Raw genomic sequence first — 23,305 nt, 5'->3', positions numbered from 1 at the left:
TAATGCAGTTGGTGACAATCAATGGAATAAAAATACCCAGTATTCGATAGAGTTCATAAGTATAGGCCTGCATGAGCAATTCGATACAGGTAGTAAATGAAGCGATAACCATAAGGCACGTAGGCAGACGAATAACATCAGTTATTTGGTGTCGTATAAGTGAGACTGCAACGTTTGATCCCATCACAACCAGCATGGTCGCAACACTCAACCCAAGAGCGTTAACTACACTGCTGGAGACTCCCAGTAAAGGGCATAGGCCCAGTAACTGAACTAGTGCAGGGTTGTTTTTCCAGAGGCCATCCAGAGCAATTTTGGGAATGCTGCTTGTGGATGGTCTCTTTTTGGCCCAGGCGTTATCACTCATTCAGGATCTCCTCGCTGATGCCGTTCATCCTGAGAGGATCCAGCAATAGGTTACGGTTTTCCTCGAAGTATTGAAGTGCACGGTAAACTGCTGCTACGACGGCTCTGGGGGTAATGGTTGCACTGGTGAACTGATCAAAATCACCGCCATCTTTTTTTACTCCCCAACGTTCAGAGGTATGGTTAGTCAGAGACTTACCAGAAAAACCAAGAATCCAGTTGGTTACATTGGTGTTGATTTTGTCGCCAAGTCCTGGAGTCTCTTTGTGGGTAATCGCTCGTACTCCTGCCAGAGTTCCATTCCGGTTGATACCAACCAGAAGCTCAATCTTCCCACTATAACCATCAGGTGCGGTCACCGGCAGAATCACTGCAGATACCTCTCCATCATTAAGCTCAATATAGGCTTTACGCTGATCTTGGCTGGAAAGTAAGCGAGAAGGCTCTAGGCTGATTTTGGAGTCTACAAGTGTATTGTCGTGAGTATCTGCAGGCAGAATCTCCATCAGTGCTTTGGTTTCATAAGCACGAACCTGTGTCTTAATTCTTTCTTGAGTCATTATCCAGGTTACTGAAATCAGGCCTACGGTAAATATAGCAAACAGGCCAAGTCCTAGGCTATTGCGGGAAATGCTCTGGATCAGGCTATTAGCGGTGTAGGCCTTGTCATCTGTCGTGTCTTTTAAAGGCATCTGGCTGTCACTCATGATTCAGCCCTTCTTTGGCAGGCCTTTATTGGCCTTGCGGTGGCCATAAGTGCGTGGCTGGGTGTAATAATCAATGGTGGGCGCTGCCATATTCATAAGCAAAGTGGCAAAAGCAATACCATCCGGATAACCACCCCAGGCGCGGATGACATAAACCATAATGCCAACACCGGCACCGAAAATCAGTCGGCCCATGTTACTGGTAGCGCCACTGACCGGGTCGGTAATAATGAAGAAAGCTCCCAGCATGGTGGCACCACTGAGAAGGTGAAACAGGGGAGAGCCATGGCTCTCCGATCCTGTGCCGTTCCAGAAGAGGGTAGCCATAAGGGCAATAGCTGCCAGCATCCCTACCGGAGCATGCCAGGTAAATACTTTCCCCCAGATTAGTAAGGCACCTCCAGCCAGATAGGCCATATTGACCCACATATGGCCACGACCTGCGAATCCATCAAATACCGGATTGGCTTCCCACAGCTCATTGATGGTCAGGCTCTTGTTTTCCCTTAATACATCCAGCGGTGTGGCCATGCTGATAGCATCAATATTCACCCCATGGCCCAATGGGAAAATAGTGAACAGGGCATCGAGCAGGTTGTTGTTATGTCCTTCCAGACCAATCGCTGGTAACCAAGTGGTCATTTCCTGTGGGAAAGAGATTAGGACAAGAGCATAACCAAGCATGGCCGGGTTAAATGGATTATGACCAAGGCCACCATAAAGATGTTTGCCAATTACCATACTGAATGTCACCGCAACTAACGATAACCACCATGGGGCAAAAGAAGGTAGTGCCAGTCCGAGCAGTAATCCGGTAACCAAAGCACTGCAATCACTCAGGTAGAAACTCACAGATCTTTTACGCAGTGAAACCACAGTAGCTTCACAGATAAGAGCGACCGTGGAGCACCAGATAACATTGATCATGGTGCCCCATCCAAAAAAAACTGTTTGAGCGGCTAACCCTAGAATAGTGGCCACCAGCACCCGACCCATAACTTGCTGAGTGCTGTTTTGACCCAGTTTATGAGGAGAGGTTTCTCTTGCCCTCTGGGTGATGGACGATTTGCTGTTAATCAAAGCCATTCAACAATTCCGCTCTTGTATGTCTTTCTCATGCTTATTTAGTTCAAGGCTGTTTGTCTAGAAAGAGCCTACATAGCCTGTTTCATTTGAGCTGCCTTTTGTTCCGGTTCTGTCAGTTGTTGCTTCAGTGTTACCACTTTATCATTACCAGCATTGTCCATGACCAGCTGCAGCCATTTCACGACAGTTTTAGCTATGGCAAACTAGAATTTAAGTTTCTTGGCTTCATCGCTTAGTGGTGCTTTCACTTTTTTAGTTGAAGTTTCTTCACTGGCTGAAGGCTCTGCTGCTTCTTTTGTCGGAGTACTTGGCGCAGGCTCAAGACTTTTGATTTTCGTCTGGCATTCTTCCACAGCCTGCTTCAGGGACTCAGTACTTTCATTGTTACTCTCTATAGCTTCTGTGAGAGCTCGCTTTGCCTTTTTCAATGCAGCTTTAGTCATAACTAGTTCGGCTGTTCGTTTCTTCTCATCATCAGGAAGTGCTGGTCTGGCTTTTTTACAGGCTTTTCTGAACTGCCTTCATCAACATAAGCAGGTTGAGAGATTTGGTCAAACTCCTGCTGAAGTTTGGTAACCTGCTTGTTCAACATTGTCAGGCTTGACTTAAGCTGTTCGATAGCACCGTTGCCGGAAGATTCTGCAGCAGCGATAGCTCTTTCAGTCTTTTTAGACTGAGCCTTGGCCATGGATAGTTGAACCTTCAGTGCCTTCTGTTTAGCTGAAAGCTCTGGGCTAGCCGATTTGCTAGCTTTAGCCAGTACTGTCTGCTCTGCTGCAGCCGCTGTTTTTCGGGCTTTGGCTCTGGCTATAGCTGTCAGGATTGGATCTTCTTCTGCTTTGCAGTCACTCCCTAGGTTTTCTGCTGCCTTGGCCGCCTTTAGCTTGGCTGCACGTTTAGCATTGGCTTTCCGCTTGGCCTCTTTCTCGACTTTATCCTGTTCTAGCCGTGCCAGACGATTCTCATAGCGCTCTTTAGAACGTCCGGATTTTGCATGCTTGGCTTCCTGCATCCGAATAGCGCCTTTAGATGCTCGATAGTACTGGACTAATGGAATTGATGATGGGCACACAAAGGAGCAGGCTCCACACTCAATGCAGTCAAACAGGTTGTGGTGTATCAACCGGTTATAGTTTTCAGCTTTGGCATGCCAGTAGAGCTGTTGTGGCAGCAGTGATGACGGGCAGGCTTCTGCACAGTGTCCACAGCGGATGCAGGCCTGAGCATCAGGCGCTTCAGGCAACTCTTCCTGAGTCGCGGCAATCAGGCAATTTGATGTTTTGATTACCGGAATATCCAGTCGGTCAACGCTGAAACCCATCATGGGACCACCGAATACCAGTGTTGATAATTCCGGTTCCTTAAGCTCAGCATGTTGTAGAAGATCTGCCGCCAGCGTGCCGATCAGCACTTCTAAATTTTGAGGATCTTTCAGCGCATCACCTGTCAGTGTAGTAATCCGTGAGATCAGGGGTTTCCCTTCAAGAATGGCTTCTTTGACTGCAACTGCTGTTCCCACATTCTGAACCACCATGCCCAAATCAGCAGGGAGTTTACCAGATGGTATTTCCTGTCCGGTTAGAATCTGAATCAGCTGTTTTTCACTTCCAGAAGGGTAAATGGTTGGAACTACGACAATGTTTATATGGTTACCATTGCCTGTTTTTCGAAGTGCCTCTCTCATTGCTAAGATGGCTTCCGGTTTGTTGTCTTCGATACCAATCAGGCATTCCTGAGCATTCAGCATATATTGCAGAATCTTAGAACCCTGAATAACCGCCTCTGCTTTTTCCCGCATTAACATATCGTCAGCGGTAATGTAGGGCTCACACTCAGTACCGTTTATGATCATGGTATTGATCGTGGAGCTTGGTGCTAATTTGATGGCTGTTGGAAAGCCCGCGCCACCCATCCCGCTGATGCCTGCATCACGAATTTTCTCTACCAATGCCTCTGGTGATAACTGGCGATAGTCGGCTACTGGCCTCAGTTCACACCACAGGTCTTCATCATCGGTTTCCAAGATGATGCACAGATCATCAAAACCTGAAGCATGGGGAATGGGACGGTTTTCAATGGCTGCAATAATACCAGAGCTGGGGGCATGAAGGGCAGCACTGAGAAAACTGGAAGCTTTGGCAATTATCTGACCTTTCAACACCTTTTCTCCCACAGTTACAACTGGGTCTGCAGGGGTGCCAGCATGCTGTGACAGAGGCAAAACCAGAATTTTGGGCAGTGCAGGTCTGCCAATTGGTCGTACGGTGGATTGAAGCTTGTTCTCTTCTGGGTGAACTCCGCCTATTAAATGCCAGATTTTTCGCTCAGAGCTTACTATTACATTGGTTTCAACTTGCGTGCCAGATAAGTTATCTGAGCTTTTAGGTATTACATTCATAATGCGATGTTAGACTTTTTTAGAGGCCATGGAAGTTTAAAATCCCTGATTACCAAGGGTTACAGCGTAAACAGTGTACGTTAGCACAACATAATTATGCTTAATCTGCGGCTATTACCGTGTAAGTCTGGCGTTATTCTCAGTGTTTCAGAGTTCGGTCATATGATAGTATTGGCTGAAGCCCTTGAACATCTGTGGATGTTCGACTTTTCTGGCAAGTAAGACAAGTCTAACATCTCGTATTCATACTGTTTGCCCACGGCGATCAGTGGCAATCATGGTGCCATATGATGGTTTTGGTAATTCCCAGCTCCAGGTGTGGGTTGTCACATCAACAGGGCGCATTTCTATACAATTAACAGGGCATGGCTTAACGCAGAGATCACAGCCAGTACACTCATAGGCAATAACGGTGTGCATCTGTTTGGCAGCGCCAAGAATGGCATCCACCGGACAGGCCTGTATGCACTTGGTGCAGCCTATACACTCAGTTTCACAGATAAAAGCAACTTTTGTGACAGACTCCTGTCTATGCTCTGCATCCAGAGGTTCAGGCCTTACACCCAGCAGGTCAGCAAGGGTGTTAATGGTCGCCTGTCCACCTGGTGGACACTTATTAATGGCATCACCGTTCGCAATGGCTTCAGCGTAAGGGCGACAGCCATGGTAGCCACACTGGCCACACTGAGTCTGAGGCAACGTTTCATTAATCTGGTCAATAGTCTGGTTTTCTTCCACCTTAAATCGAATGGAGGCAAAACCGAGAATGGCTCCAAAAATCATGGCGAGAGCCAAGAAGGCTCCAATAGCGTAAAGAACAATATCCATGGACTACCGTAACCGCTCCTTATGCTCTTCGTTACATCTAAGATTGATCGTCATTGCTCAAAATCCTGAACTCACAGTTTGATCAGCCCGGTGAAACCCATAAATGCCAGTGACATAAGGCCTGCGCTGATCATACCGATGGGCGCGCCCAAAAATGGTGTTGGTACATCCGCAGCTGCGATGCGCTCACGCATGGCAGAAAACAGAACCAGTACTATGGAAAAGCCGGCTGCAGCACCAAAACCATAAGTGGCTGAGTCAACAAGTGAGCTGTTCATTCGGTTTGTATTTAACAGAGCGACCCCAAGCACTGCACAGTTTGTGGTGATCAGTGGTAGGAAGACCCCCAGAATTTTATGTAGCAAAGGACTGGTTTCACGCACCACAATCTCGGTAAATTGCACCACTACGGAGATCACGAGAATAAAGGACATGGTTTTCAGGAATTCCAAGTTCAGTGGCAGCAGTACGTATGTATACGTAAGGTAGCTGCAAATAGAGGCCAGAGTTAGCACAAACGTGGTGGCCATAGACATCCCAATGGCCGATTCCAGTTTGTTGGAAACCATCATAAAAGGACAAAGCCCAAGAAATTGGACTAGAACAAAGTTGTTGACTAGTATGGCGCTGACTAGGATAAGTATCAGTTCGCTCATTGGGTCCCCTGCTGTAATGCTGGGCTATTAACAGAGCCAGTTGATCAATAATGTCGTTGGATACCTGATGGGAAGGCGTCAAGTATATATTCCTGAAAAAGCAGATACATGACGTTGAAAGGCGCAAGTCAAATAACGACAAACCTGTATCAGGGGTTTGTGCTTTTTCTTGGTGACTAACTGAGCCTCAGTTGCAGTGCTCTTCTCAGGAGGCGGAGATTATAACGCCACTGTTCTTGATATGCATGTAGTGATGCTTGTAATGGGTTTGTAATATACTAAATAACAGACGACCTTAATATTCAATATTCATTTTCAAATAAGATTTTTTATATCAGCTATCTCAAGTATTGGTTTCTAAAGCAGGCGTCTTGATTCACCATTTTAAAGTGAACTGAAATGGGGGTGGTTTCCTTGCTACGACGTCCCATTCGTTAGTTCTTCATGATTACGAAGGCGAGAGCATTCCTTATGTAAGGTCCAATACGCCTGCCAATATCCACTTAAATCTAGTGAGCGTAGCTTCAACACAGCCTCTGCCTTTTGCAAACTCCACTTTGCCTCGGTTAGATCCATTCGGTCATTGATCAAATGGCAGCAAGCTCCTTTAATGACTACAATGGCAATGGGAAAGCCAGCATTCAGCGGCTTGTCATGGCAGAGCCTTGGGCGGTTTTTTTAAGATGCCCTGCACACTTGTCCATGGCCTTCAGTTTTGTCAGACCTCTATTACTTGCACTTTGCCTAATTACACGGGCCTCCTTGTAGACTCTTCCCTGAGTATCTTCAGGGACCGTTCTGTCACCCAGCTTTCAATAGTCTCATCCCACTTGTTGTGTAAGCAGTGATTGGCTTTCCACATGGATAAAGTCCATGATTATGGTTGCCTTAAGCAACTTCTTTTTCATATTAATGGTAATCAGTTTCCGCTGATGATGGTGCCCATCAATAACAATGACTATCTGACATTTTTGCTCAGAATCTCGCTTGAGCGCTTCCTCGAAAGCTTCTTCTATTACGGCTTCCACCTCTCTTTCTACACTGGCTCACACTCTCTTATGCCTGTAGGGAGGACGGAATTTAAGAATGTTGTCGCTCTTTCGATCTATATCCATGACCGATTCTGCCGTTCTAGGATTAGGTTGTTCCGTATAAACGGTGGCTACCTGTGCCATTCGTTTGCGATCTTTCTTCTCTCCCGGACGAGCTTGGTTTGCAGCTTCTGCTGACTTTTTTTGCGCGTTCTTCTTGGTTGCTGCCCTAAACCAATCCGAGCGTATCACCAAGCCATTACCGTCAAAACTGAGGATCTGCAGGTCTTCTGTTTGCTCAATCCCAACTTTGAGCTGTTCGTAAAAAGCCTCGAAGTCTTGAGTTGTATCCGCTACTAGTAGTGTGTCGTTTTACAACCATACTTGGGCCATTCTCACGATGTCGTTTAATCGTTCGATCATAATAGCTATCCTTCACATCACTGATAATTTTCCCCATCCTTACATCAGAGTACTGACCAGTATTGAGGTTTAACTAAATGGGAGTTTGACGAGATAGTCCATTGCTCTACATATGATTCAATCTTTTTGTGCATATTAATATTATAGGGACATAGTGATTTTAGTACTTTATGTGCTGGCAAAGGCTCAGAATGAGCCATTTGGCACTTTTCAAAAAACATCACTATGCCTAAAGCAATGGTTGTAGCCAAAATTTAAGCGTCGCGCTTACGTTAACTTAGTATCCCTCGAAAACACGCTGAATTGCTTCCGTTGGCTGTAACTTCGACGCTTGACTATGGCAGAATCAAACAAGCTGTCAGTTGTATGGAGGTATTTTTTCTGACGTGATTTCTCTGCTAACCGTAGCTATCAGTTACCGACGATTGCTGCGGCTCATCATTGGACTGCTTATCAAGATACCATTGGAGGAGAAGGAGCAACACTTCATTGCCTGCAGTCTGGGTATAGGCTCTCTATAGTGCCATGCTCTTGTTGGAGAGTGGACTCAAGGTGCTGAATGATAGCGTCCAAATTATCACGAGCTGGTGAGAAGAATGAATAATATTGGGTATTGGTGTAGGATGCGGTCACAAGATATGCTGTTATGTAGTTATTGATTTGACGACGTTATATCATCATAAAACCGTCTCTTTTTCGTTACCGTATATATCGAAAACCATGATGTCTTAGCGGCTGCATTCTCGTATCAAAAGAGTCACCCCAACTTGCAAGAACCCGTTCCAATCTCTGTTACGATAAGGCGCTTGATGCTGTCTATTCGATTGCCAGTGGATTATTGAGGTAGCTTGCCGTCATTTGATCAATGACCGTATGGATCTAACCGTGGCAAAGTGTGGTTTGCAAGGGGCAGAGGCTGTCTCGAAGCTACACTCACTGGATTCAAGTGGAGATTGGCAGGCGTATTGGAACTTGCATAAGGAATGCTCTCGCCTTCATAATGAACGTGGGTTTGACGAGATAATCACTTGCTCTGCATAGGCTTCAGCCTCTTTGTACATATTCATGTTACAGGAAAAGAGTGATTTGAGTACTTGATTGGCTGGCAAAGGCTCAAAATGAGCACTTAGGCATTTTTTAACAAAATATCACTATGACTCAAGCCGTTACAATCCAAGGGTTATAGCCAAAATTGAAGCGCCTAACTCACGTTTATAATGGAGAACTAATGAGTGGGGCATTGTAGCAAGGGAACCACCTCAAATGCCTTTTTGCTCAGCTTTTCCAGATTACCGGCCGCCTTCAGTGACTTTTTCTATACATACCATTTGGGTCAGCGCTTTCTGGTCACAGAGTTGTGATTATCATCCCGGAACAGAACCAAACGTTGCCAAACCTCTCCATAACAGGAAGATACTGCAGCAGAGTAACAGTCCTCATGGCCTCCAATAGGCTGCATTGTCGTATCAAAAGAGCCGCACCAAAATCATTTTTGAACTAAAGGCCTGAAATCACTAGCTTACGCTCTTTTCAGGCTCGGTTTAGAATTGGTAAATACTCGCGTAATTCAGGGAAAATCAAGCTTTCCATCTTTAAGAACAACGTTGATGGTGTCACCTGGTTGAAATCTGCCAGAAAGGATGGCTTCTGCCAGTGGATTTTCAATACTGCGTTGAATAGCCCGCTTAAGGGGTCGAGCACCGTAGACTTGATCAAAACCAATTTCTGCCAGCTGATCCATAGCTTCATCTGAGAGTTTCAGTTTGAGATTATTGTCAGCTAATCGGCGATCCAAGTTAGCCAGCTGGATTCTGGCAATAGACTTGATCTGGTTCTCTCCAAGATGATGGAATACGACGACTTCATCAATACGGTTAACAAACTCAGGACGGAAGTGATTTCCCACCACTTCAATCAAGGTGTTTTTAAGCTCCTCAAAATTGGTTTCACCAGTCTCTTTGTTCTGGAAAGTTTGAATCAGGTCAGACCCCAAGTTGGATGTCATGACAATAACCGTATTTTTAAAATCAACCGTTCTTCCATGCCCATCAGTAAGGCGTCCATCTTCCAATACCTGTAGAAGGATGTTAAAGATATCTTGGTGAGCCTTCTCTACCTCATCCAGCAACACCAGAGAGTACGGCTTCCGGCGCACGGCTTCGGTTAGATAGCCACCTTCTTCATAACCTACATAGCCAGGAGGAGCACCAAGCAACCGAGAAACGGAGTGTTTCTCCATAAATTCGGACATATCAATACGGACGATGGCATCCTCTGTATCAAACAGAAACTCGGCCAGTGCTTTGCAAAGCTCTGTCTTACCAACCCCAGTAGGGCCAAGAAACATAAAAGAGCCATTGGGTCGGTTTGGATCGGCCAGTCCAGCACGAGAGCGCAGCACAGCATTGGAAACCGCGACCACAGCCTCATTCTGCCCAACCACTCGCTTATGGAGCGAATCTTCCATACGAAGTAGTTTTTCCTTCTCCCCTTCCAGCATCTTGGCAACAGGAATGCCCGTCCACTTGGAAACCACTTCTGCGATTTCTTCCTCGGTCACGCGGTTTCTGAGCAACTGGTGTTCACCAGTTTCCAGAGCATCCGCTTGGGCTAGTTGTTTGTCTAGTTCTGGCATGGTTCCATATTGGATTTCAGACATTTTGGTCAAATCGGCAGCACGTCTGGCCGCTTCCAGCTCAATCAATAGCTTCTCTTTTTCTTCACGAAGCTTTTGGCCTCCCTGCAGCTGAGCTTTTTCTGCTTTCCAGATATCCTCCATGTCTGAATACTCGCGCTCCAATCCGTCAACCTGCTCTTTTAACTTCGCCAGACGCTCTTTTGATGCATCATCATCCTCTTTCTTAAGCGCTTCCAGCTCAATCTTCAACTGAATCAGGCGGCGTTCCAGTCGATCCAAGGCTTCCGGCTTGGAATCCATTTCTATACGAATACGGCTGGCCGCCTCATCAATCAGGTCAATTGCCTTATCTGGTAATTGTCGGTCTGTGATATAGCGCTTGGACAACTTAACAGCTGCAATAATTGCCGGATCAGTAATGTCGACACCGTGATGAGCCTCATAGCGTTCCTTAAGGCCTCGCAAAATGGCAATCGCATCCTCTCCGGTAGGCTCATCGACCATCACCTTCTGGAAGCGACGCTCCAGAGCTGCATCTTTCTCAATGTATTGTCGATACTCGTCGAGTGTCGTTGCACCGACACAATGCAGTTCACCTCTGGCCAGAGCTGGCTTGAGCATATTCCCTGCGTCCATGGCACCATCAGCCTTCCCGGCCCCTACCATCGTGTGTATTTCATCAATAAACAGGATGATCTGCCCTTCCTGTTTGGCTAGGTCATTCAATACTGACTTCAACCGTTCTTCAAACTCCCCACGGAACTTGGCCCCGGCAATCAACGAGCCCATGTCCAGCGATAAGAGCCTTTTACCTTTTAGCCCTTCAGGTATTTCACCATTAACAATTCGTTGTGCGAGACCTTCAACGATGGCGGTTTTACCCACTCCAGGTTCACCAATAATTACCGGGTTATTCTTGGTTCTGCGCTGCAGAACCTGTACGGTTCGCCGAATTTCATCATCACGCCCAATCACCGGGTCCAGCTTACCATTTTTTGCCAGCTCAGTTAGATCAACGGTGTATTTGGTAAGTGAGTTACGATCATCTTCTACATTCTGGTTATTGATAGAAGTGCCACCGCGAATATTTTTAACCGCGGTTTCCAGCGCCTTTTGGCTAACACCATGACTGGTCAGCAACTTACCAAGATGACTACTGTCTTCCATCATAACCAGCAGCATGGTTTCACTGGAAATGAACTGATCGCCTGCCTGCTGCGTTTTCTTATCAGCCAGATTAAGCATGCGATATAAAGCTTGGGACGTCTGGATATCACCTGTTGGTGATGATACCTGAGCCAGCTGCTCGAACTGTGTGGTCAGTTCGCTGCGTAGGACATTCACATCAAAACCCACTTGCATAAGCAGAGGTCTTACCGTCCCACCATTCTGGTCAATCAGTGCAAGCAGCAGGTGAACAGGCTCTATCTGGCTGTTATCTTTACCAATGGCCAGAGACTGGGCATCAGCCAAGGCTGACTGTAGCTTGCTGGTCAGTCGATCCATCCTCATGAAAAATCTCCAAAAGAGCGACTATCTTTGCCTTTAATCGTTAACATAGTGTCAAGACAAATGGTGTTTAAGACAGTAAGTTGCTGTGGGAAACTTACTTATTTTAACGTGAGTTAGACGAGATAACCCATTGTGCTACATGGGTTTCAGCCTTTTTGTACATATGCAGGTTACAGAAAGAGAGTGATGTAGTACTTTATTAGCTGGCAAAGGCTCAGAAGGAGCCATTGGGCACTTGTAAAAAAACATCCCTACGCCTAAAATCCAATGGCTGTAGCCAAAATTGAAGAGTCGAACTCACGTTATTATAGCAATAGAGGTTAGGCAACCATAAAAAACTTCAATTAAACAGCGGTAACTTGCAATAGTAAAATACTAGGGTCGTCCAATTTCCTAGCTAGATCATAGTACATGGTTTGTATTGAAAGCAGACTGATTTCTGATAAGCTATAGAGCTTATTTTTAGGTGTGGCTTGTAACAATTTTTGAGTAATGGACGGAGCCGCAGTCATTTGTGGGTCGCAAATAAATCACAACAATGACTTTGGGTGTGGTTCCCTTGCTACGACGCCACATTCATTAGTTCTCCATGATTACGAAGGCGATAGCATTCCTTATGGAAGTTCCAGTACGTTTGCCAATCGCCACTTGAATCCAGTGAGCGTAGCTTCAACACAGCCTTTGCCACTTGTAAACTACACTTTGCCACGGTTAGATCCGTACGGTCATTGATCAAATGGCGGCAAGCTCCCTCGATGACTTCACTGGCAATCGGATATCCAGCGTCCAGCGTCTTGTCATATCAGAGCTTTGGACGGTTTTGTGAAGATAGCCTACACACTTATCAATTGCCTTCCGTTTTGTAAGACCTCTTTTGCTCACACTTTGCCGGATTCCACGTGCCACTTTGTTAGACTCTTCCCCGAGTATTTTCAGGGACTGTTTTGCCACCCAGCTCCCAATAGCCTCATCCCCCTTGTAGTGTAAGCAGTGACCAGCTTTCCACAGATATGCAAGTACATGGATAAAGTCCATGATGATGGTTGCCTTAACTCCCTTCTGTTTCATAATCCCGTTAATCAGTTTCCGCTGATGATGGTGTCCATCAATAACAATGACCCACTGTCGTTTCTGCTCCGGATCTAGTTTGAGCGCTTCCTAGAAAGCTTCTTCTATCACGGGTTCCTCTCTACTTTATACGCTGTCCCACACTCTCTTATTCTTGGCGGGAGGACGGAATGTAACAACGTTGTCGCTAGTCAGATCCATATCCATGACCAATTCTGCCGTTCGATGATTGGGTTTTACCGTATAAACGGTTGCTACCTGTGCCATTCGTTTGCGATCTTGCTTATCTCTCTGATTGAGCCTAGTTTGCAGCTTCTGCTGACTCTTTGCGCGTTCTTCCTAGTTGCTTCCCTCAACCATTCTTGGCGCATCACCAAGCCCTTACCGTCAAAACTGAGGATCTGCAGGTCTTATGTTTGCTCAATCCCAACCTTGAGCTGTTCGTAAAAAGCTCCAAAGGTCTTGAGCCGTATCCGCTACTAGGTGCATGTCTTGTCGCTTTTCAGCCATATCTAGGCAACTATCACGATGTTGTTTAATTGTTCGATTGTAAGAGCGATCCATCACATCTCTGACAATTTTTGCTTCATGCCATCAGAGTACTGGTTAGTATTTAGGTTTCACTGAGCATCCAGCGGAAACACTAGGGATTGCTTCCGCTGGCTGTAATGACGACGGAACCAAACAAGCTGGACAGTTGTCTGTAGGTATTTTTTCTGAAGTGATTTCCCTGCTTACCGTTGCTACTCGTGCCCGACGATTGCTGCGGCTTATCATTGGCCTGCGTATCCATATACCCTTGGAGGATAAGGCGCACCACTTCGTTGTCTTCAGTCTTGATATAGCACTCTATGGTGCCATGTTCTTGTTGGAGAGTGGATTCAAGGTGCTGAATGATAGCGCCCAAATGATCATGAGCTGGTGAGAAGAATGAACGATCGATGGTATTGTATGATGCTTTCACAAGATACTGTGTTATGGAATATTGGTTTGACGACGTCATATTACCATAAGATCGTCTCTTTTTCGTTACCTGATATATCGAAAATCATGATGTTTTAGTGGCTGCATTGTCGTATTAAAAGAGCCGCACGAAACTGAAATTCCTAAGCGCATTCCTTCATGAGTTTGGCTATGAATAATCTATTGGTCGTTATTACCGGAGCCAGTTCTGGTATAAGAGAAGTCGTTGCCAGAATCCTAGGTCAGGATGGCCACCATTACTGTTATTGGCCATAAGAGTGGAGCGACTTTATGGTTCGGCCTTCCTGATTCTCTGTTTCGTAGGGTGATGTTACCGACAGTGACTCACTTAAGCTGGCAATTTAGAGGGCAGAAGCCCGTTATGGTGAAACGGACTGTATGATTAACAATGCTTGGTTGATGCAGTTGCAGTTAGGTCGTGTTGATGAGCAGGATCCCTCCGAATTGGATGCTATAGTGGATGTACACATCAAAGTGGTGCTGAACGGTATTCGTGTGGTTGCCAAGCAAATGAAAGCTAGGAATGGTAGGACTATTATTAATCTAGGCGTAGTTGTTGGGATTAAGAGTTTTCCAAATCATTGGCTTATTGCGGGACTAAGTTTGCCGTACATGGATTATCTGAAACTCTTAGAGAAGAGTTGGCTGACGACAGTGTACGGTGGGTGACCATTGCACCATGAGCTGTGGAAATAGAGTGACTGAGTCATACAATATCCAGCGGAATCATGGATGGCTATGAGCAGTGGAAGGATGGCATGGGAGGCGTTATTACAGCATAAGATATCCTGATTACCACTGTTTACCAGTCAGATTTAGGATCCTTGCTGGTATGGGCCAAGTTCGCGCAGCTATGTAACCAAGCCTTGATACCATTGCTTTCAAATCAAAGCGCCGGTTGAATCGATAGCAATATGCAGCAAGGTATCTTGGCAGATGCTTCGGGTTAATATTGTGGTGACTGCCAGTCAGAGAATTTTTGACGTTTCCTATCATGGTGTTGACCCACGAACACAACTTATTAGGCATCGATGCGTGACCACCACCTGTCACCACTGCTGAATGTTGGTATCCGGCGTCGGCTATGTTTGTGATGCACCGAGGCCATAATTGACAACACAGCAGGTATGATCACCAAGATGCGTTTGCGCCCAGAGTTCCAGCTCCTTTTTCCGGATACTGGTGACTATGCTGAAACACATATACAGCTGGTAGTTTTCCTAGTTGGTTTGCACGTGGGCAATAAATGGGTATTTGTTTTCAGAACCTCTTCCACGTTTTGCACCACCCTAGTAGGAATCATCTATCTGCACATGTCCTGCAGAGGACGGCTGTCAGCACGTTATTTCATTACCTGCATAAGGTTGTGCTGCAAGAGCAAAGCAGAATTATAAGTGATTCCCAGCTGTCTCAAGAGCTCTAGGCCAGATATGACATTCTTGGTCTGAGTCATTAAAAACATGTCTAGAACTCAAGTGGTAAAGGCCCGTTTGCTAGTTTCCAGAATGGTGCCACTGGTCAATATGTCTGGTGACGGCAGCGATTGCACTGATATAGCTCACGGGTTTTTAGGGTGTAATACTTCCGATAACAACATAGATGACATCCGAAACCCATTCGGCCGCCGCTATTTGAAAAACTGGGCACGGCATTGTTGTTCCTAGCCATATTTCTGAAAGAACTACACAAGGATCATGCCTTTCTGAAACTGAATTTTGCTCTTGGGTATGATGTACCTTCTACTTCGAGGGATAACAGTACCGTAAGTTTAGACGAGAAGGAGGATTAGGTCAGATGGTAATCAGGTAAGATATTGTCAATTGTATCTAATTTTGCTATCAGCAGTACCAGAATGTTTGTATCCGTGACCTAGTAGTAACGGCTACTAGGCAAACTGCCTAACCGCAGGGTTGCTTCTGCTGGTTGTAATTGTAACGCTTGACTACGATAGAACCAAACAAGCTGGTCAGTTGTCTGGAGGTATTTTTTCGGACATAATTTCCCTGTTCACCGGTGCTACCAGTTACCAACGATTGCTGTGGCTCATCATTGGACTGCTTATCCAGATACTATTGGAGGATAAGGCGCAATATTTGGTTGCCTTCAGTCTAGATATAGCTTCCTACGGTGCCATGCTCTTGTTGGAGAGTGGATTAAAGGTGCTGAATGATAGCGTCTAAATGATCACTAGATGGTGAGAAGAATGAATAATTGAGGGTATTGGCGCAGGATGCGTTCACAAGATAACGGTGTTATGGAGTTATTGGTTTGACGGCGTTATATCACCATAAAACCATCTCTTTTTCGTGACCTTATATATCGCAAACAAGGATGTTTTAGAGGCTACATTGTCGTATCAAAAGAGACGCCCCCAATGTCTTTTATTGTTTGGACAGTGGGATTCAGGGAAATATCAATTCGGGTGGTTAATAGTAGATATAAATACCTCTACAAGTCAAGCGTAGTATGATTACCAGAAACACTGACTCTAGGCTGTCCAGCAATGGTTGACTCTACCGTATCTGATCTTCTCGAATGGCTTCATACTGTAAACTACGACCAATGGCACTGGTATCTCAAGCGGTTATCTTGCAATGATACCGGGCAGACAGGTGGACACCAGGTAGGAGTTTATCTTCCAAATAAGGCGATGTTCGCCTTGTTCCCTTCAATGGACACCAAGGGCGTAAAAAACCCTGATGCGTTTCTACAAGTACAGATTGATTCTCATATAAGACCGCAGCACGAAGTTCGTTCAATCTATTACAACACCAAATTTTCTGAAGGGAAGAAAGGCGGGAGGGATGAATGCCGGATTACCAGATGGAAGTCAGGCGATTCTCAAAGCCCGTTGCAGGACGTAAAAAATACAGGGGCCTTGATCCTGTTCGCCTTTCACAAGAGCAATGATATGCATGACTGTCAGATGGTAAAAGGCTGGGTCTGCAAGGATGCTAATGAGGAGCAATATCTGGAAGATATCGCTGGCCTGATTTTCCCTGGAGAGCATCTTTTTTTCCGAGCATCAGATATCTCAGGTGGTATACCCCCACTGCCAGAAGCAAAACCAATTAAGGGTATTCATATCCCTGAAACTTGGAAAACGGAATTTCCCACTGGCGCAAAAATCGTTGATTATACCTTTAGCATTGACTCAAAACTGGCAAAAGATGCTCCAGACAAACGCCTTTTGAAAAGGCGAGAGTTGGAGTTCAGACTCTTTAAAATGATTGAAGACAGTCATCTTCTACCACAGATAAGCGCCGGTTTTTCTTCGGTGGAGGATTTTATCAAGCTGGCCAACTCTGTTAGTAACCGTAGAAAATCCAGAGGAGGTAAATCTTTGGAACTGCATCTTGAAAAAATATTTCAGGAAGAAGGCTTTCATCACTTTTCGACTCAAGCGGTAACTGAGGGGAAAAAAAAGCCAGATTTTCTTTTTCCATCGGAAGAGGCCTACCATGATCCAACCTTTCCGGAAGACAAGCTTCGGATGCTGGCAGTAAAAACCACTTGCAAGGATCGTTGGCGACAAATTCTAAATGAAGCCCACCGTATCAAGCGATGTCACTTGTTTACGTTACAGGAGGGGGTTTCTGAAAATCAGTTTCATGAGATGGAAGCGGAAGATGTGACCTTGGTTGTGCCTAAGGATCTTATTAAGAAGTACCCGGAAAGTGTTAGAGAACGGCTGGCGACACTGGAATCCTTTATGAAGGAATTGATGGCGCTTTATGATTAACTTCCGGTAATTTCCACCGAGACTTCACCAACTAGGAGCCAGTTTTCTATCAACCTAGCTAATGTCTCAGGTGACAGTCTTTTCTTACCCTTGAGGGCACACTCACATACAGTCATAGTCCTCCATCCCATGGCTGAAAGTGCTGTTATGTTCTTACGGTCTTGCTCCTAGTTTCCTGATATTTTGTTTTGCCAAAATTCTGTCTTGGTTTTTGGCCATTGAAGCAGGTGGCATTGATGTCCATGGCAGAAGCAGCCATTGATATGAATAACGGCTTTGAATTTTGGGAAACCCAGATTAGGTCTGTCCTGCAACTATTTTGCGTGCAGTCGGTAACGGAAACCTCTGGTATGCAGTGCTTTGCTGATGACCACTTTATATTTGGTATTCTTGTTTTTTATGTCAGACATCATCCGGCTGAGTGTCGCTTTTGAAACAATATCCATTGTGTGCTGCTTTTTTGATATGACAATGTAGCCGCTAAAACATTATGGCTTTCAATATATCAGGTAACGAAAAATCGACAGTTTTATGGTGATATAACATCGTCACATCAATAAAACTGTCGATTTTTCGTTACCTGATATATTGAAAGCCATAATGTTTTATCTGCTGTATTGTCGTATTAAAAGAGTTGCACCCATACCCATGGCTAGACACCATGCCTGTGGACATGATATGCTCTAGTTACACGATTTCTGTTAGAATTTCTGGCGGATCACCCAGCGTTTCTATGAAGTCAATTTCAGTAGTCATTTTTCGATCCGTACCAGTCATTCGGCCATTGATTTCCCTAGCCCTGACAATTCTGGTTTTCATCAATCTGGCGACCGCTCCGAAAACAGGAACAACCACCGAGTTACCAAACTGTCGGTATGCTTGAGTGTCTGATACTGGTATTTTAAATTCACTCTCTCCTGGTTTATCAAATCCCATCAGCCTAGCGCACTCTTGAGGTGTCAGCCTTCTTGGGCGATTAGACTGATTGAGCATATCCTCAAAATTAGCCTCTCCTTTCGCCACATCCCAGCCTCGATCAATCAGAATCTCAGAACCATCCTTATGATAGCGGGCAGACAACGTTCGTGTGACTGTATTTGAGTTGTCCGGATTCACCAAGCCAAATCCGAAACCGTTTCCCTTGGCCTTATGCTTCTTTGCGTAATTGTACAGATAACCCCACAGGTGTTGCGTCAGGATGTACTTGTCATCAGGCTTATCTTCCAGAATATCCTTTAGCGACGGACGTTGATCCGGAAAATGATCTTTGATGTTTTTCAGAGTAAATCCTTCATATACCGATTCGCCTAAGTCCTTTCTAAAACCGACCAGTACAATCCGTTCACGATGCTGAGGCAGAAAATTTTGGCCATCAATTACCTTTGGGTCACTCAACTTACCTGCATTAATATCGGCTACCCAGTAGGCAAGCTCATTCAGCGTATTGGTGATCACCTTGAATGTTTTTCCATTGTCGTGGCTTTTCAAGTTCTTTACATTCTCAAGCAAAAAAGCCACCGGCCGTTTAGCTGTTATGATGCGAGCAACATCAAAAAACAGCGTCCCCTGAGTTTCGCATTCAAAACCATGAGCCCTGCCAAGGGAATTTTTCTTGGAAACACCTGCAACAGAAAATGGCTGACATGGAAAGCCTGCCAATAGCACATCGTGATCTGGTATTTTCTTATCAATATGTTGATACGCTTCTTCTATAGAGACTCTGGTATCTTCACTTTTAGTGATTTCCCGGATGTCTTTATTGAACCTGTGTTCAGGGCTATTGTAGTAATTTGCTTTATAGGTCTTTATGGCATATTTATTCCACTCACTGGTGAAGACGCATTGACCTCCTATTGCTTCAAAACCTTTGCGAATACCACCAATACCAGCGAACAGATCGATAAAAGTGAAATCATGAGAAGGGGTCTGGTCTTCCGATTTTGGTAATAAATCCTCCAGACGAAAGCGGGTTTCTTTATCAAAATGAGGTTCTTCCGCCTTGAACCATTTATTGATGTCTGAATGGTGGGTATATCCGAGCCAGACTGCTACATACTGTTTACCCCAAATATCGACAGCATTAGTGAGAAGTTTTTTGTTGGAAGTCTGCATAATTTTCGATAGATGTTCTGGGTCAATTATGTGAAAATAATCACACAAATGACCCTGAGTAGCAACTTTCTTTCATGTGCACTTGTACAGTATTGTATATGGGGGAATTCCCGCCTGAGTGTTTGTTGAATATCAGTCTATAAAAGACAGTGGATACGCTATATTCTACTTTTTTAGAGCCCATTGAAGGTTACAGTTTATGACTTCCCAAGAGTCACAGCGAAAATAGTGTATGTTAGCGCAACATAATTATGTTTAATCTGGCGCCTATCGGCGTGTAACTTTGGCGTTATTCTCGGTTTCCCAGAGTTTGGTTATATTGTCGTATTGGCTGAAGCCATTGGGAATCAGGGGATGTTCGACTTTTCGGAAAAGTCAGGCAAGTCGAACATCACGTGTGGATGTGTATTAATTAAAGTGAGTTCGACGATCAGAAAGCCATCTGGTGTGGTTTCCTTGCTATTACGCTACATTCATTAGTTCTCCATGATTACGCAGGTGAGAGCATTCCTTATGGAAGCTCCAATACGCTTGCCAACCTCCACTTGAATCCAGTGAGCGTAGCTTAAACACAGTCTCTGCCCCTTGCACATTCTACTTTGCCACGGTTAGATCCATACGGTCATTGATCAAATGGCGAAAGCTCCCTAAATGACTCTACTGGCAATCGGATAGCCAGCATCCAGCGCCTTGTCGTAGCAGAGCTTAGGGCGGTTTTTTTGAAGATAGTCTGCACGCTTATCAATGTACTCTCGTTTTGTCAGGCCTTTTTTGCTCGCACTTTGCCTGATTCTCCAGGGCAGCTTGTTAGACTCTCCCCTTAGTATCTTCAGGGACCGTTCTGCCACCCTGCTTTCAATAGCCTAATCCACCTTGTCGCGTAAGCAGTGACTGGCTTTCCACAGATATTCAAGTAAATGGATAAAGTCCATGATGATGGTTGTCTTAACTACCTTCTTTTTCATAATCACGGTAATCAGTTTCAGCTGAGGATGGTGCCCATTGATAACAATGGCCCACTGCCGATTTTGCTCCGGATCTAGCCTGAGGGCTTCCTCGGAAGCTTCTTCTATCATGGCTTCCTCCTCTCTTTATACACTGGCCACACTCTCTTATTCCTAGCTGGGGGACGGCACGTAACAACTTTGTCGCTCTTTCGATTCATATCCATGACCGATTCTGCCGTTCTAGGATTGGGTTTTACCGTATAAACGGTGGTTACTTGTGCCATTCGTGTGTGATCTTGCTTTGCTCTAGGACTGAGCCTAGAGTGCAGCTTCTGCTGACTCTTTTTCGCGTTCTTCCTAGTTTCTTCCCTAAACCATTCCTAGCGCATCACAAAGCCCTTACCGTCAAAACTGAGGATCTGCAGGTCTTCTGTTTGCTCAATCACAACCTTGCGCTGTTCGTAAAAAGCCTCAAAGTCTGGAGCCGTATCAACTACGAGTTACACAGGCTGTCGTTTTTCAACCATCCTTGGGAAATTCCAAGAATGTCGTTTAATTGTTAGATCATAAGAGCGACCCATCACATCGGTGACAATTTTTCCCCTCAGGCCATCAGAGTACTTGTCAGTATTGAGGTTGAACTGAGCATCCAGTGGAAACACACTTGATTGCTTCCGCTGGCTGTAACTGCGGCGTCTGATTACGACAGAATCAAACAATCTGGTTAGGTGTCTGGCGGTATTTTTTCTAACGTGATTTCTCTGCTCACTGTCGCTAGCAGTTACCGACGATGGCTGCGGCTCATCATGGGTCTGTTTATTCAAATACCCTAGAAGGAAAAGATGCAACATTTCGTTGCCTTCAGTTCGGATATAGCTCTCTATGGTGCCATGCTCTTGTTGGATAGTGGATTCAAGGTGCTGAATGATAGCGTCAAATGGTCACGAACTGGTGAGAAGAATGAATAATCTAGGGTATTGGCGTAGGATGTGTTCGCAATAGACGGTGTTATGTAGTTATTGATTTGACAATGTTATATACCCATAAACTAGTCTCTTTTTCGTTACCGGATATATCGAAACCCCTGATGTTCTAGGGGCTGCTTTGTCGTATCAAAAGGACCACACTTCCCCTATTTAAAAAAGGATGTTTATGGATAATTCGACAAGAAAGGCAATCTAAATTGAATGGCTAAGCACGTCAGCTTTCACCACAGGTTATATATCTTGTCTTGTGGTTTAAATCAAATCTAACTTAAAGTGCCGGTGCAATATAGTGTGGGGTTATGCCTGTTCGGGAAATAACATCCAGAATATCTTCATTCTGATAAACTCCGCACTGTAACAGTAATGTTTTAAAACCCATCGCATTGCCCCCCAGAATATCTGTGTAGAGAGTGTCTCCTGCCATCAGAACTTTGGATGGATACGAGATCTTGTGCTGTTTCATTGCGGTTGAAAAAATGGAACTGTCCGGCTTTCCAAACAGTATTGGTTTCGCTTTCTGAGTTGTTTGTTCCACCAAGTCAGCCAAGAAATAACCTATGGTTGCGGTGACATGGTCTCCATGAGGAACCCCTATATCGGGATTCCCCACCAGCAATTTGAACTGGCGACCATTGGCACTGTGCACCAAATGTTCCTGCATTTTTGCAGTCCAGCCTGCTCCAGTCAGGAACAGCAGAGTATCTACTTCTTCAGGGATTTCACCATTACGGCCATTGAGCCTAACCATACCTTCCAATAAGTGGCTGGATGGGTGTACCAGTGGCGCTATTACACCAATATTTCCGCTAATCTTCAGTGTGCTTAGGTATTGCTCAGTAATATCTAGGCTGGTCAGCACTTCATTACTGGTGAAATCAAAACCACGGGTATGATATGTCTCTGAAGCGACAGAACGGTTGGTCAGTGTGTCATTGGATACGACACAAAATGTAATGTTGTTATTTCTGAGTTGCTGGATTGCGTCGGCCGCGCCTTCAATTGGGGCGTTGCCACGGTAAAGAACTCCATAAAAGTCCAGTATAATCAGGTTAAACTGAGCCATGATGTCAGCCAGGCCTTTAATAAATTCAGGAGCAGGATGAGGATTCTGAATAGCTGGATACCAGTCAAGGTGACGAGCATACATTTCATTGATGGAGTCTGGCGAAAGAACAATCATGGGAAGTAACCTGATACTTTGATAAAAGCTGTTTAGTAATGCAGATTGTACTATAATTTTGTACTGCAGATGCTTATGATGCCTGTGGCTCCAGCCCTTAACGAAGTATTTCCCAGTCCTGAAAAGAGCGGAAGCTAGTGATTTCAGGCCTTGCGTTCAAAAATGGTTTAAAATAGCGATTCTCTGGCGGACGGGAGGTGTTCAGCCGCCTCGTTAGGGCTCATTGATTCTGCCTTTGACTCAAGTGCATGCGGTGAAGTTCCTTCCTTCCAATATTGTTGCCAATTTGGCAGGGATTTGAGCTTTCATAAGGCGTCATCATATTTTGGTGTGGCTCTTTTGATACGACAATGTAGCCACTCAAACCTCATGGTTTTCGATACATACGGTAACGAAAAAGTGACGGTTTAATGGTGATATAACGTTGTCAAGCCAATAATTACATAACACCGTCTTTTGTGAACGCATCCTACGCCAATACCATCATTATGCATTCTGCTCTCCAGCTGTGATCATTTGGACTCTATCATTCAACACCTTGGATCCACTCTCCAACAAGAGCATGACACCATGGAGCGCTATATCCAGACTGAAGGCAACGAAGTGTTGCGTCTTTTCTTCCAATGGTATCTGGATAAGCA

The 23,305-nt window shown here is 45.1% G+C and overlaps 1 protein-coding gene across 1 annotated transcript; it reads right to left on the bottom strand.

Moving 5' to 3' along the window:
* Positions 1-359: 359 nt before the first annotated feature.
* On the bottom strand, positions 360-926 carry LOC311328507 (ion-translocating oxidoreductase complex subunit G-like; the record flags this gene model as incomplete). Its single annotated transcript, XM_084462466.1, has 1 exon — positions 360-926. The coding sequence occupies one exon, from the start codon at positions 924-926 to the stop codon at positions 360-362; it is 567 nt and encodes a 188-aa protein (XP_084318592.1).
* Between the last annotated feature and the right edge of the window lie 22,379 nt (positions 927-23,305).

The sequence above is a fragment of the Borostomias antarcticus genome (genome assembly GCF_949987555.1).
Source record: "Borostomias antarcticus genome assembly, contig: scaffold_63, whole genome shotgun sequence".
Classification (NCBI taxonomy): domain Eukaryota; kingdom Metazoa; phylum Chordata; class Actinopteri; order Stomiiformes; family Stomiidae; genus Borostomias; species Borostomias antarcticus.
Note: the sequence above shows the minus strand (reverse complement) of the source record. Positions and strands in the feature narration are given on the sequence as shown.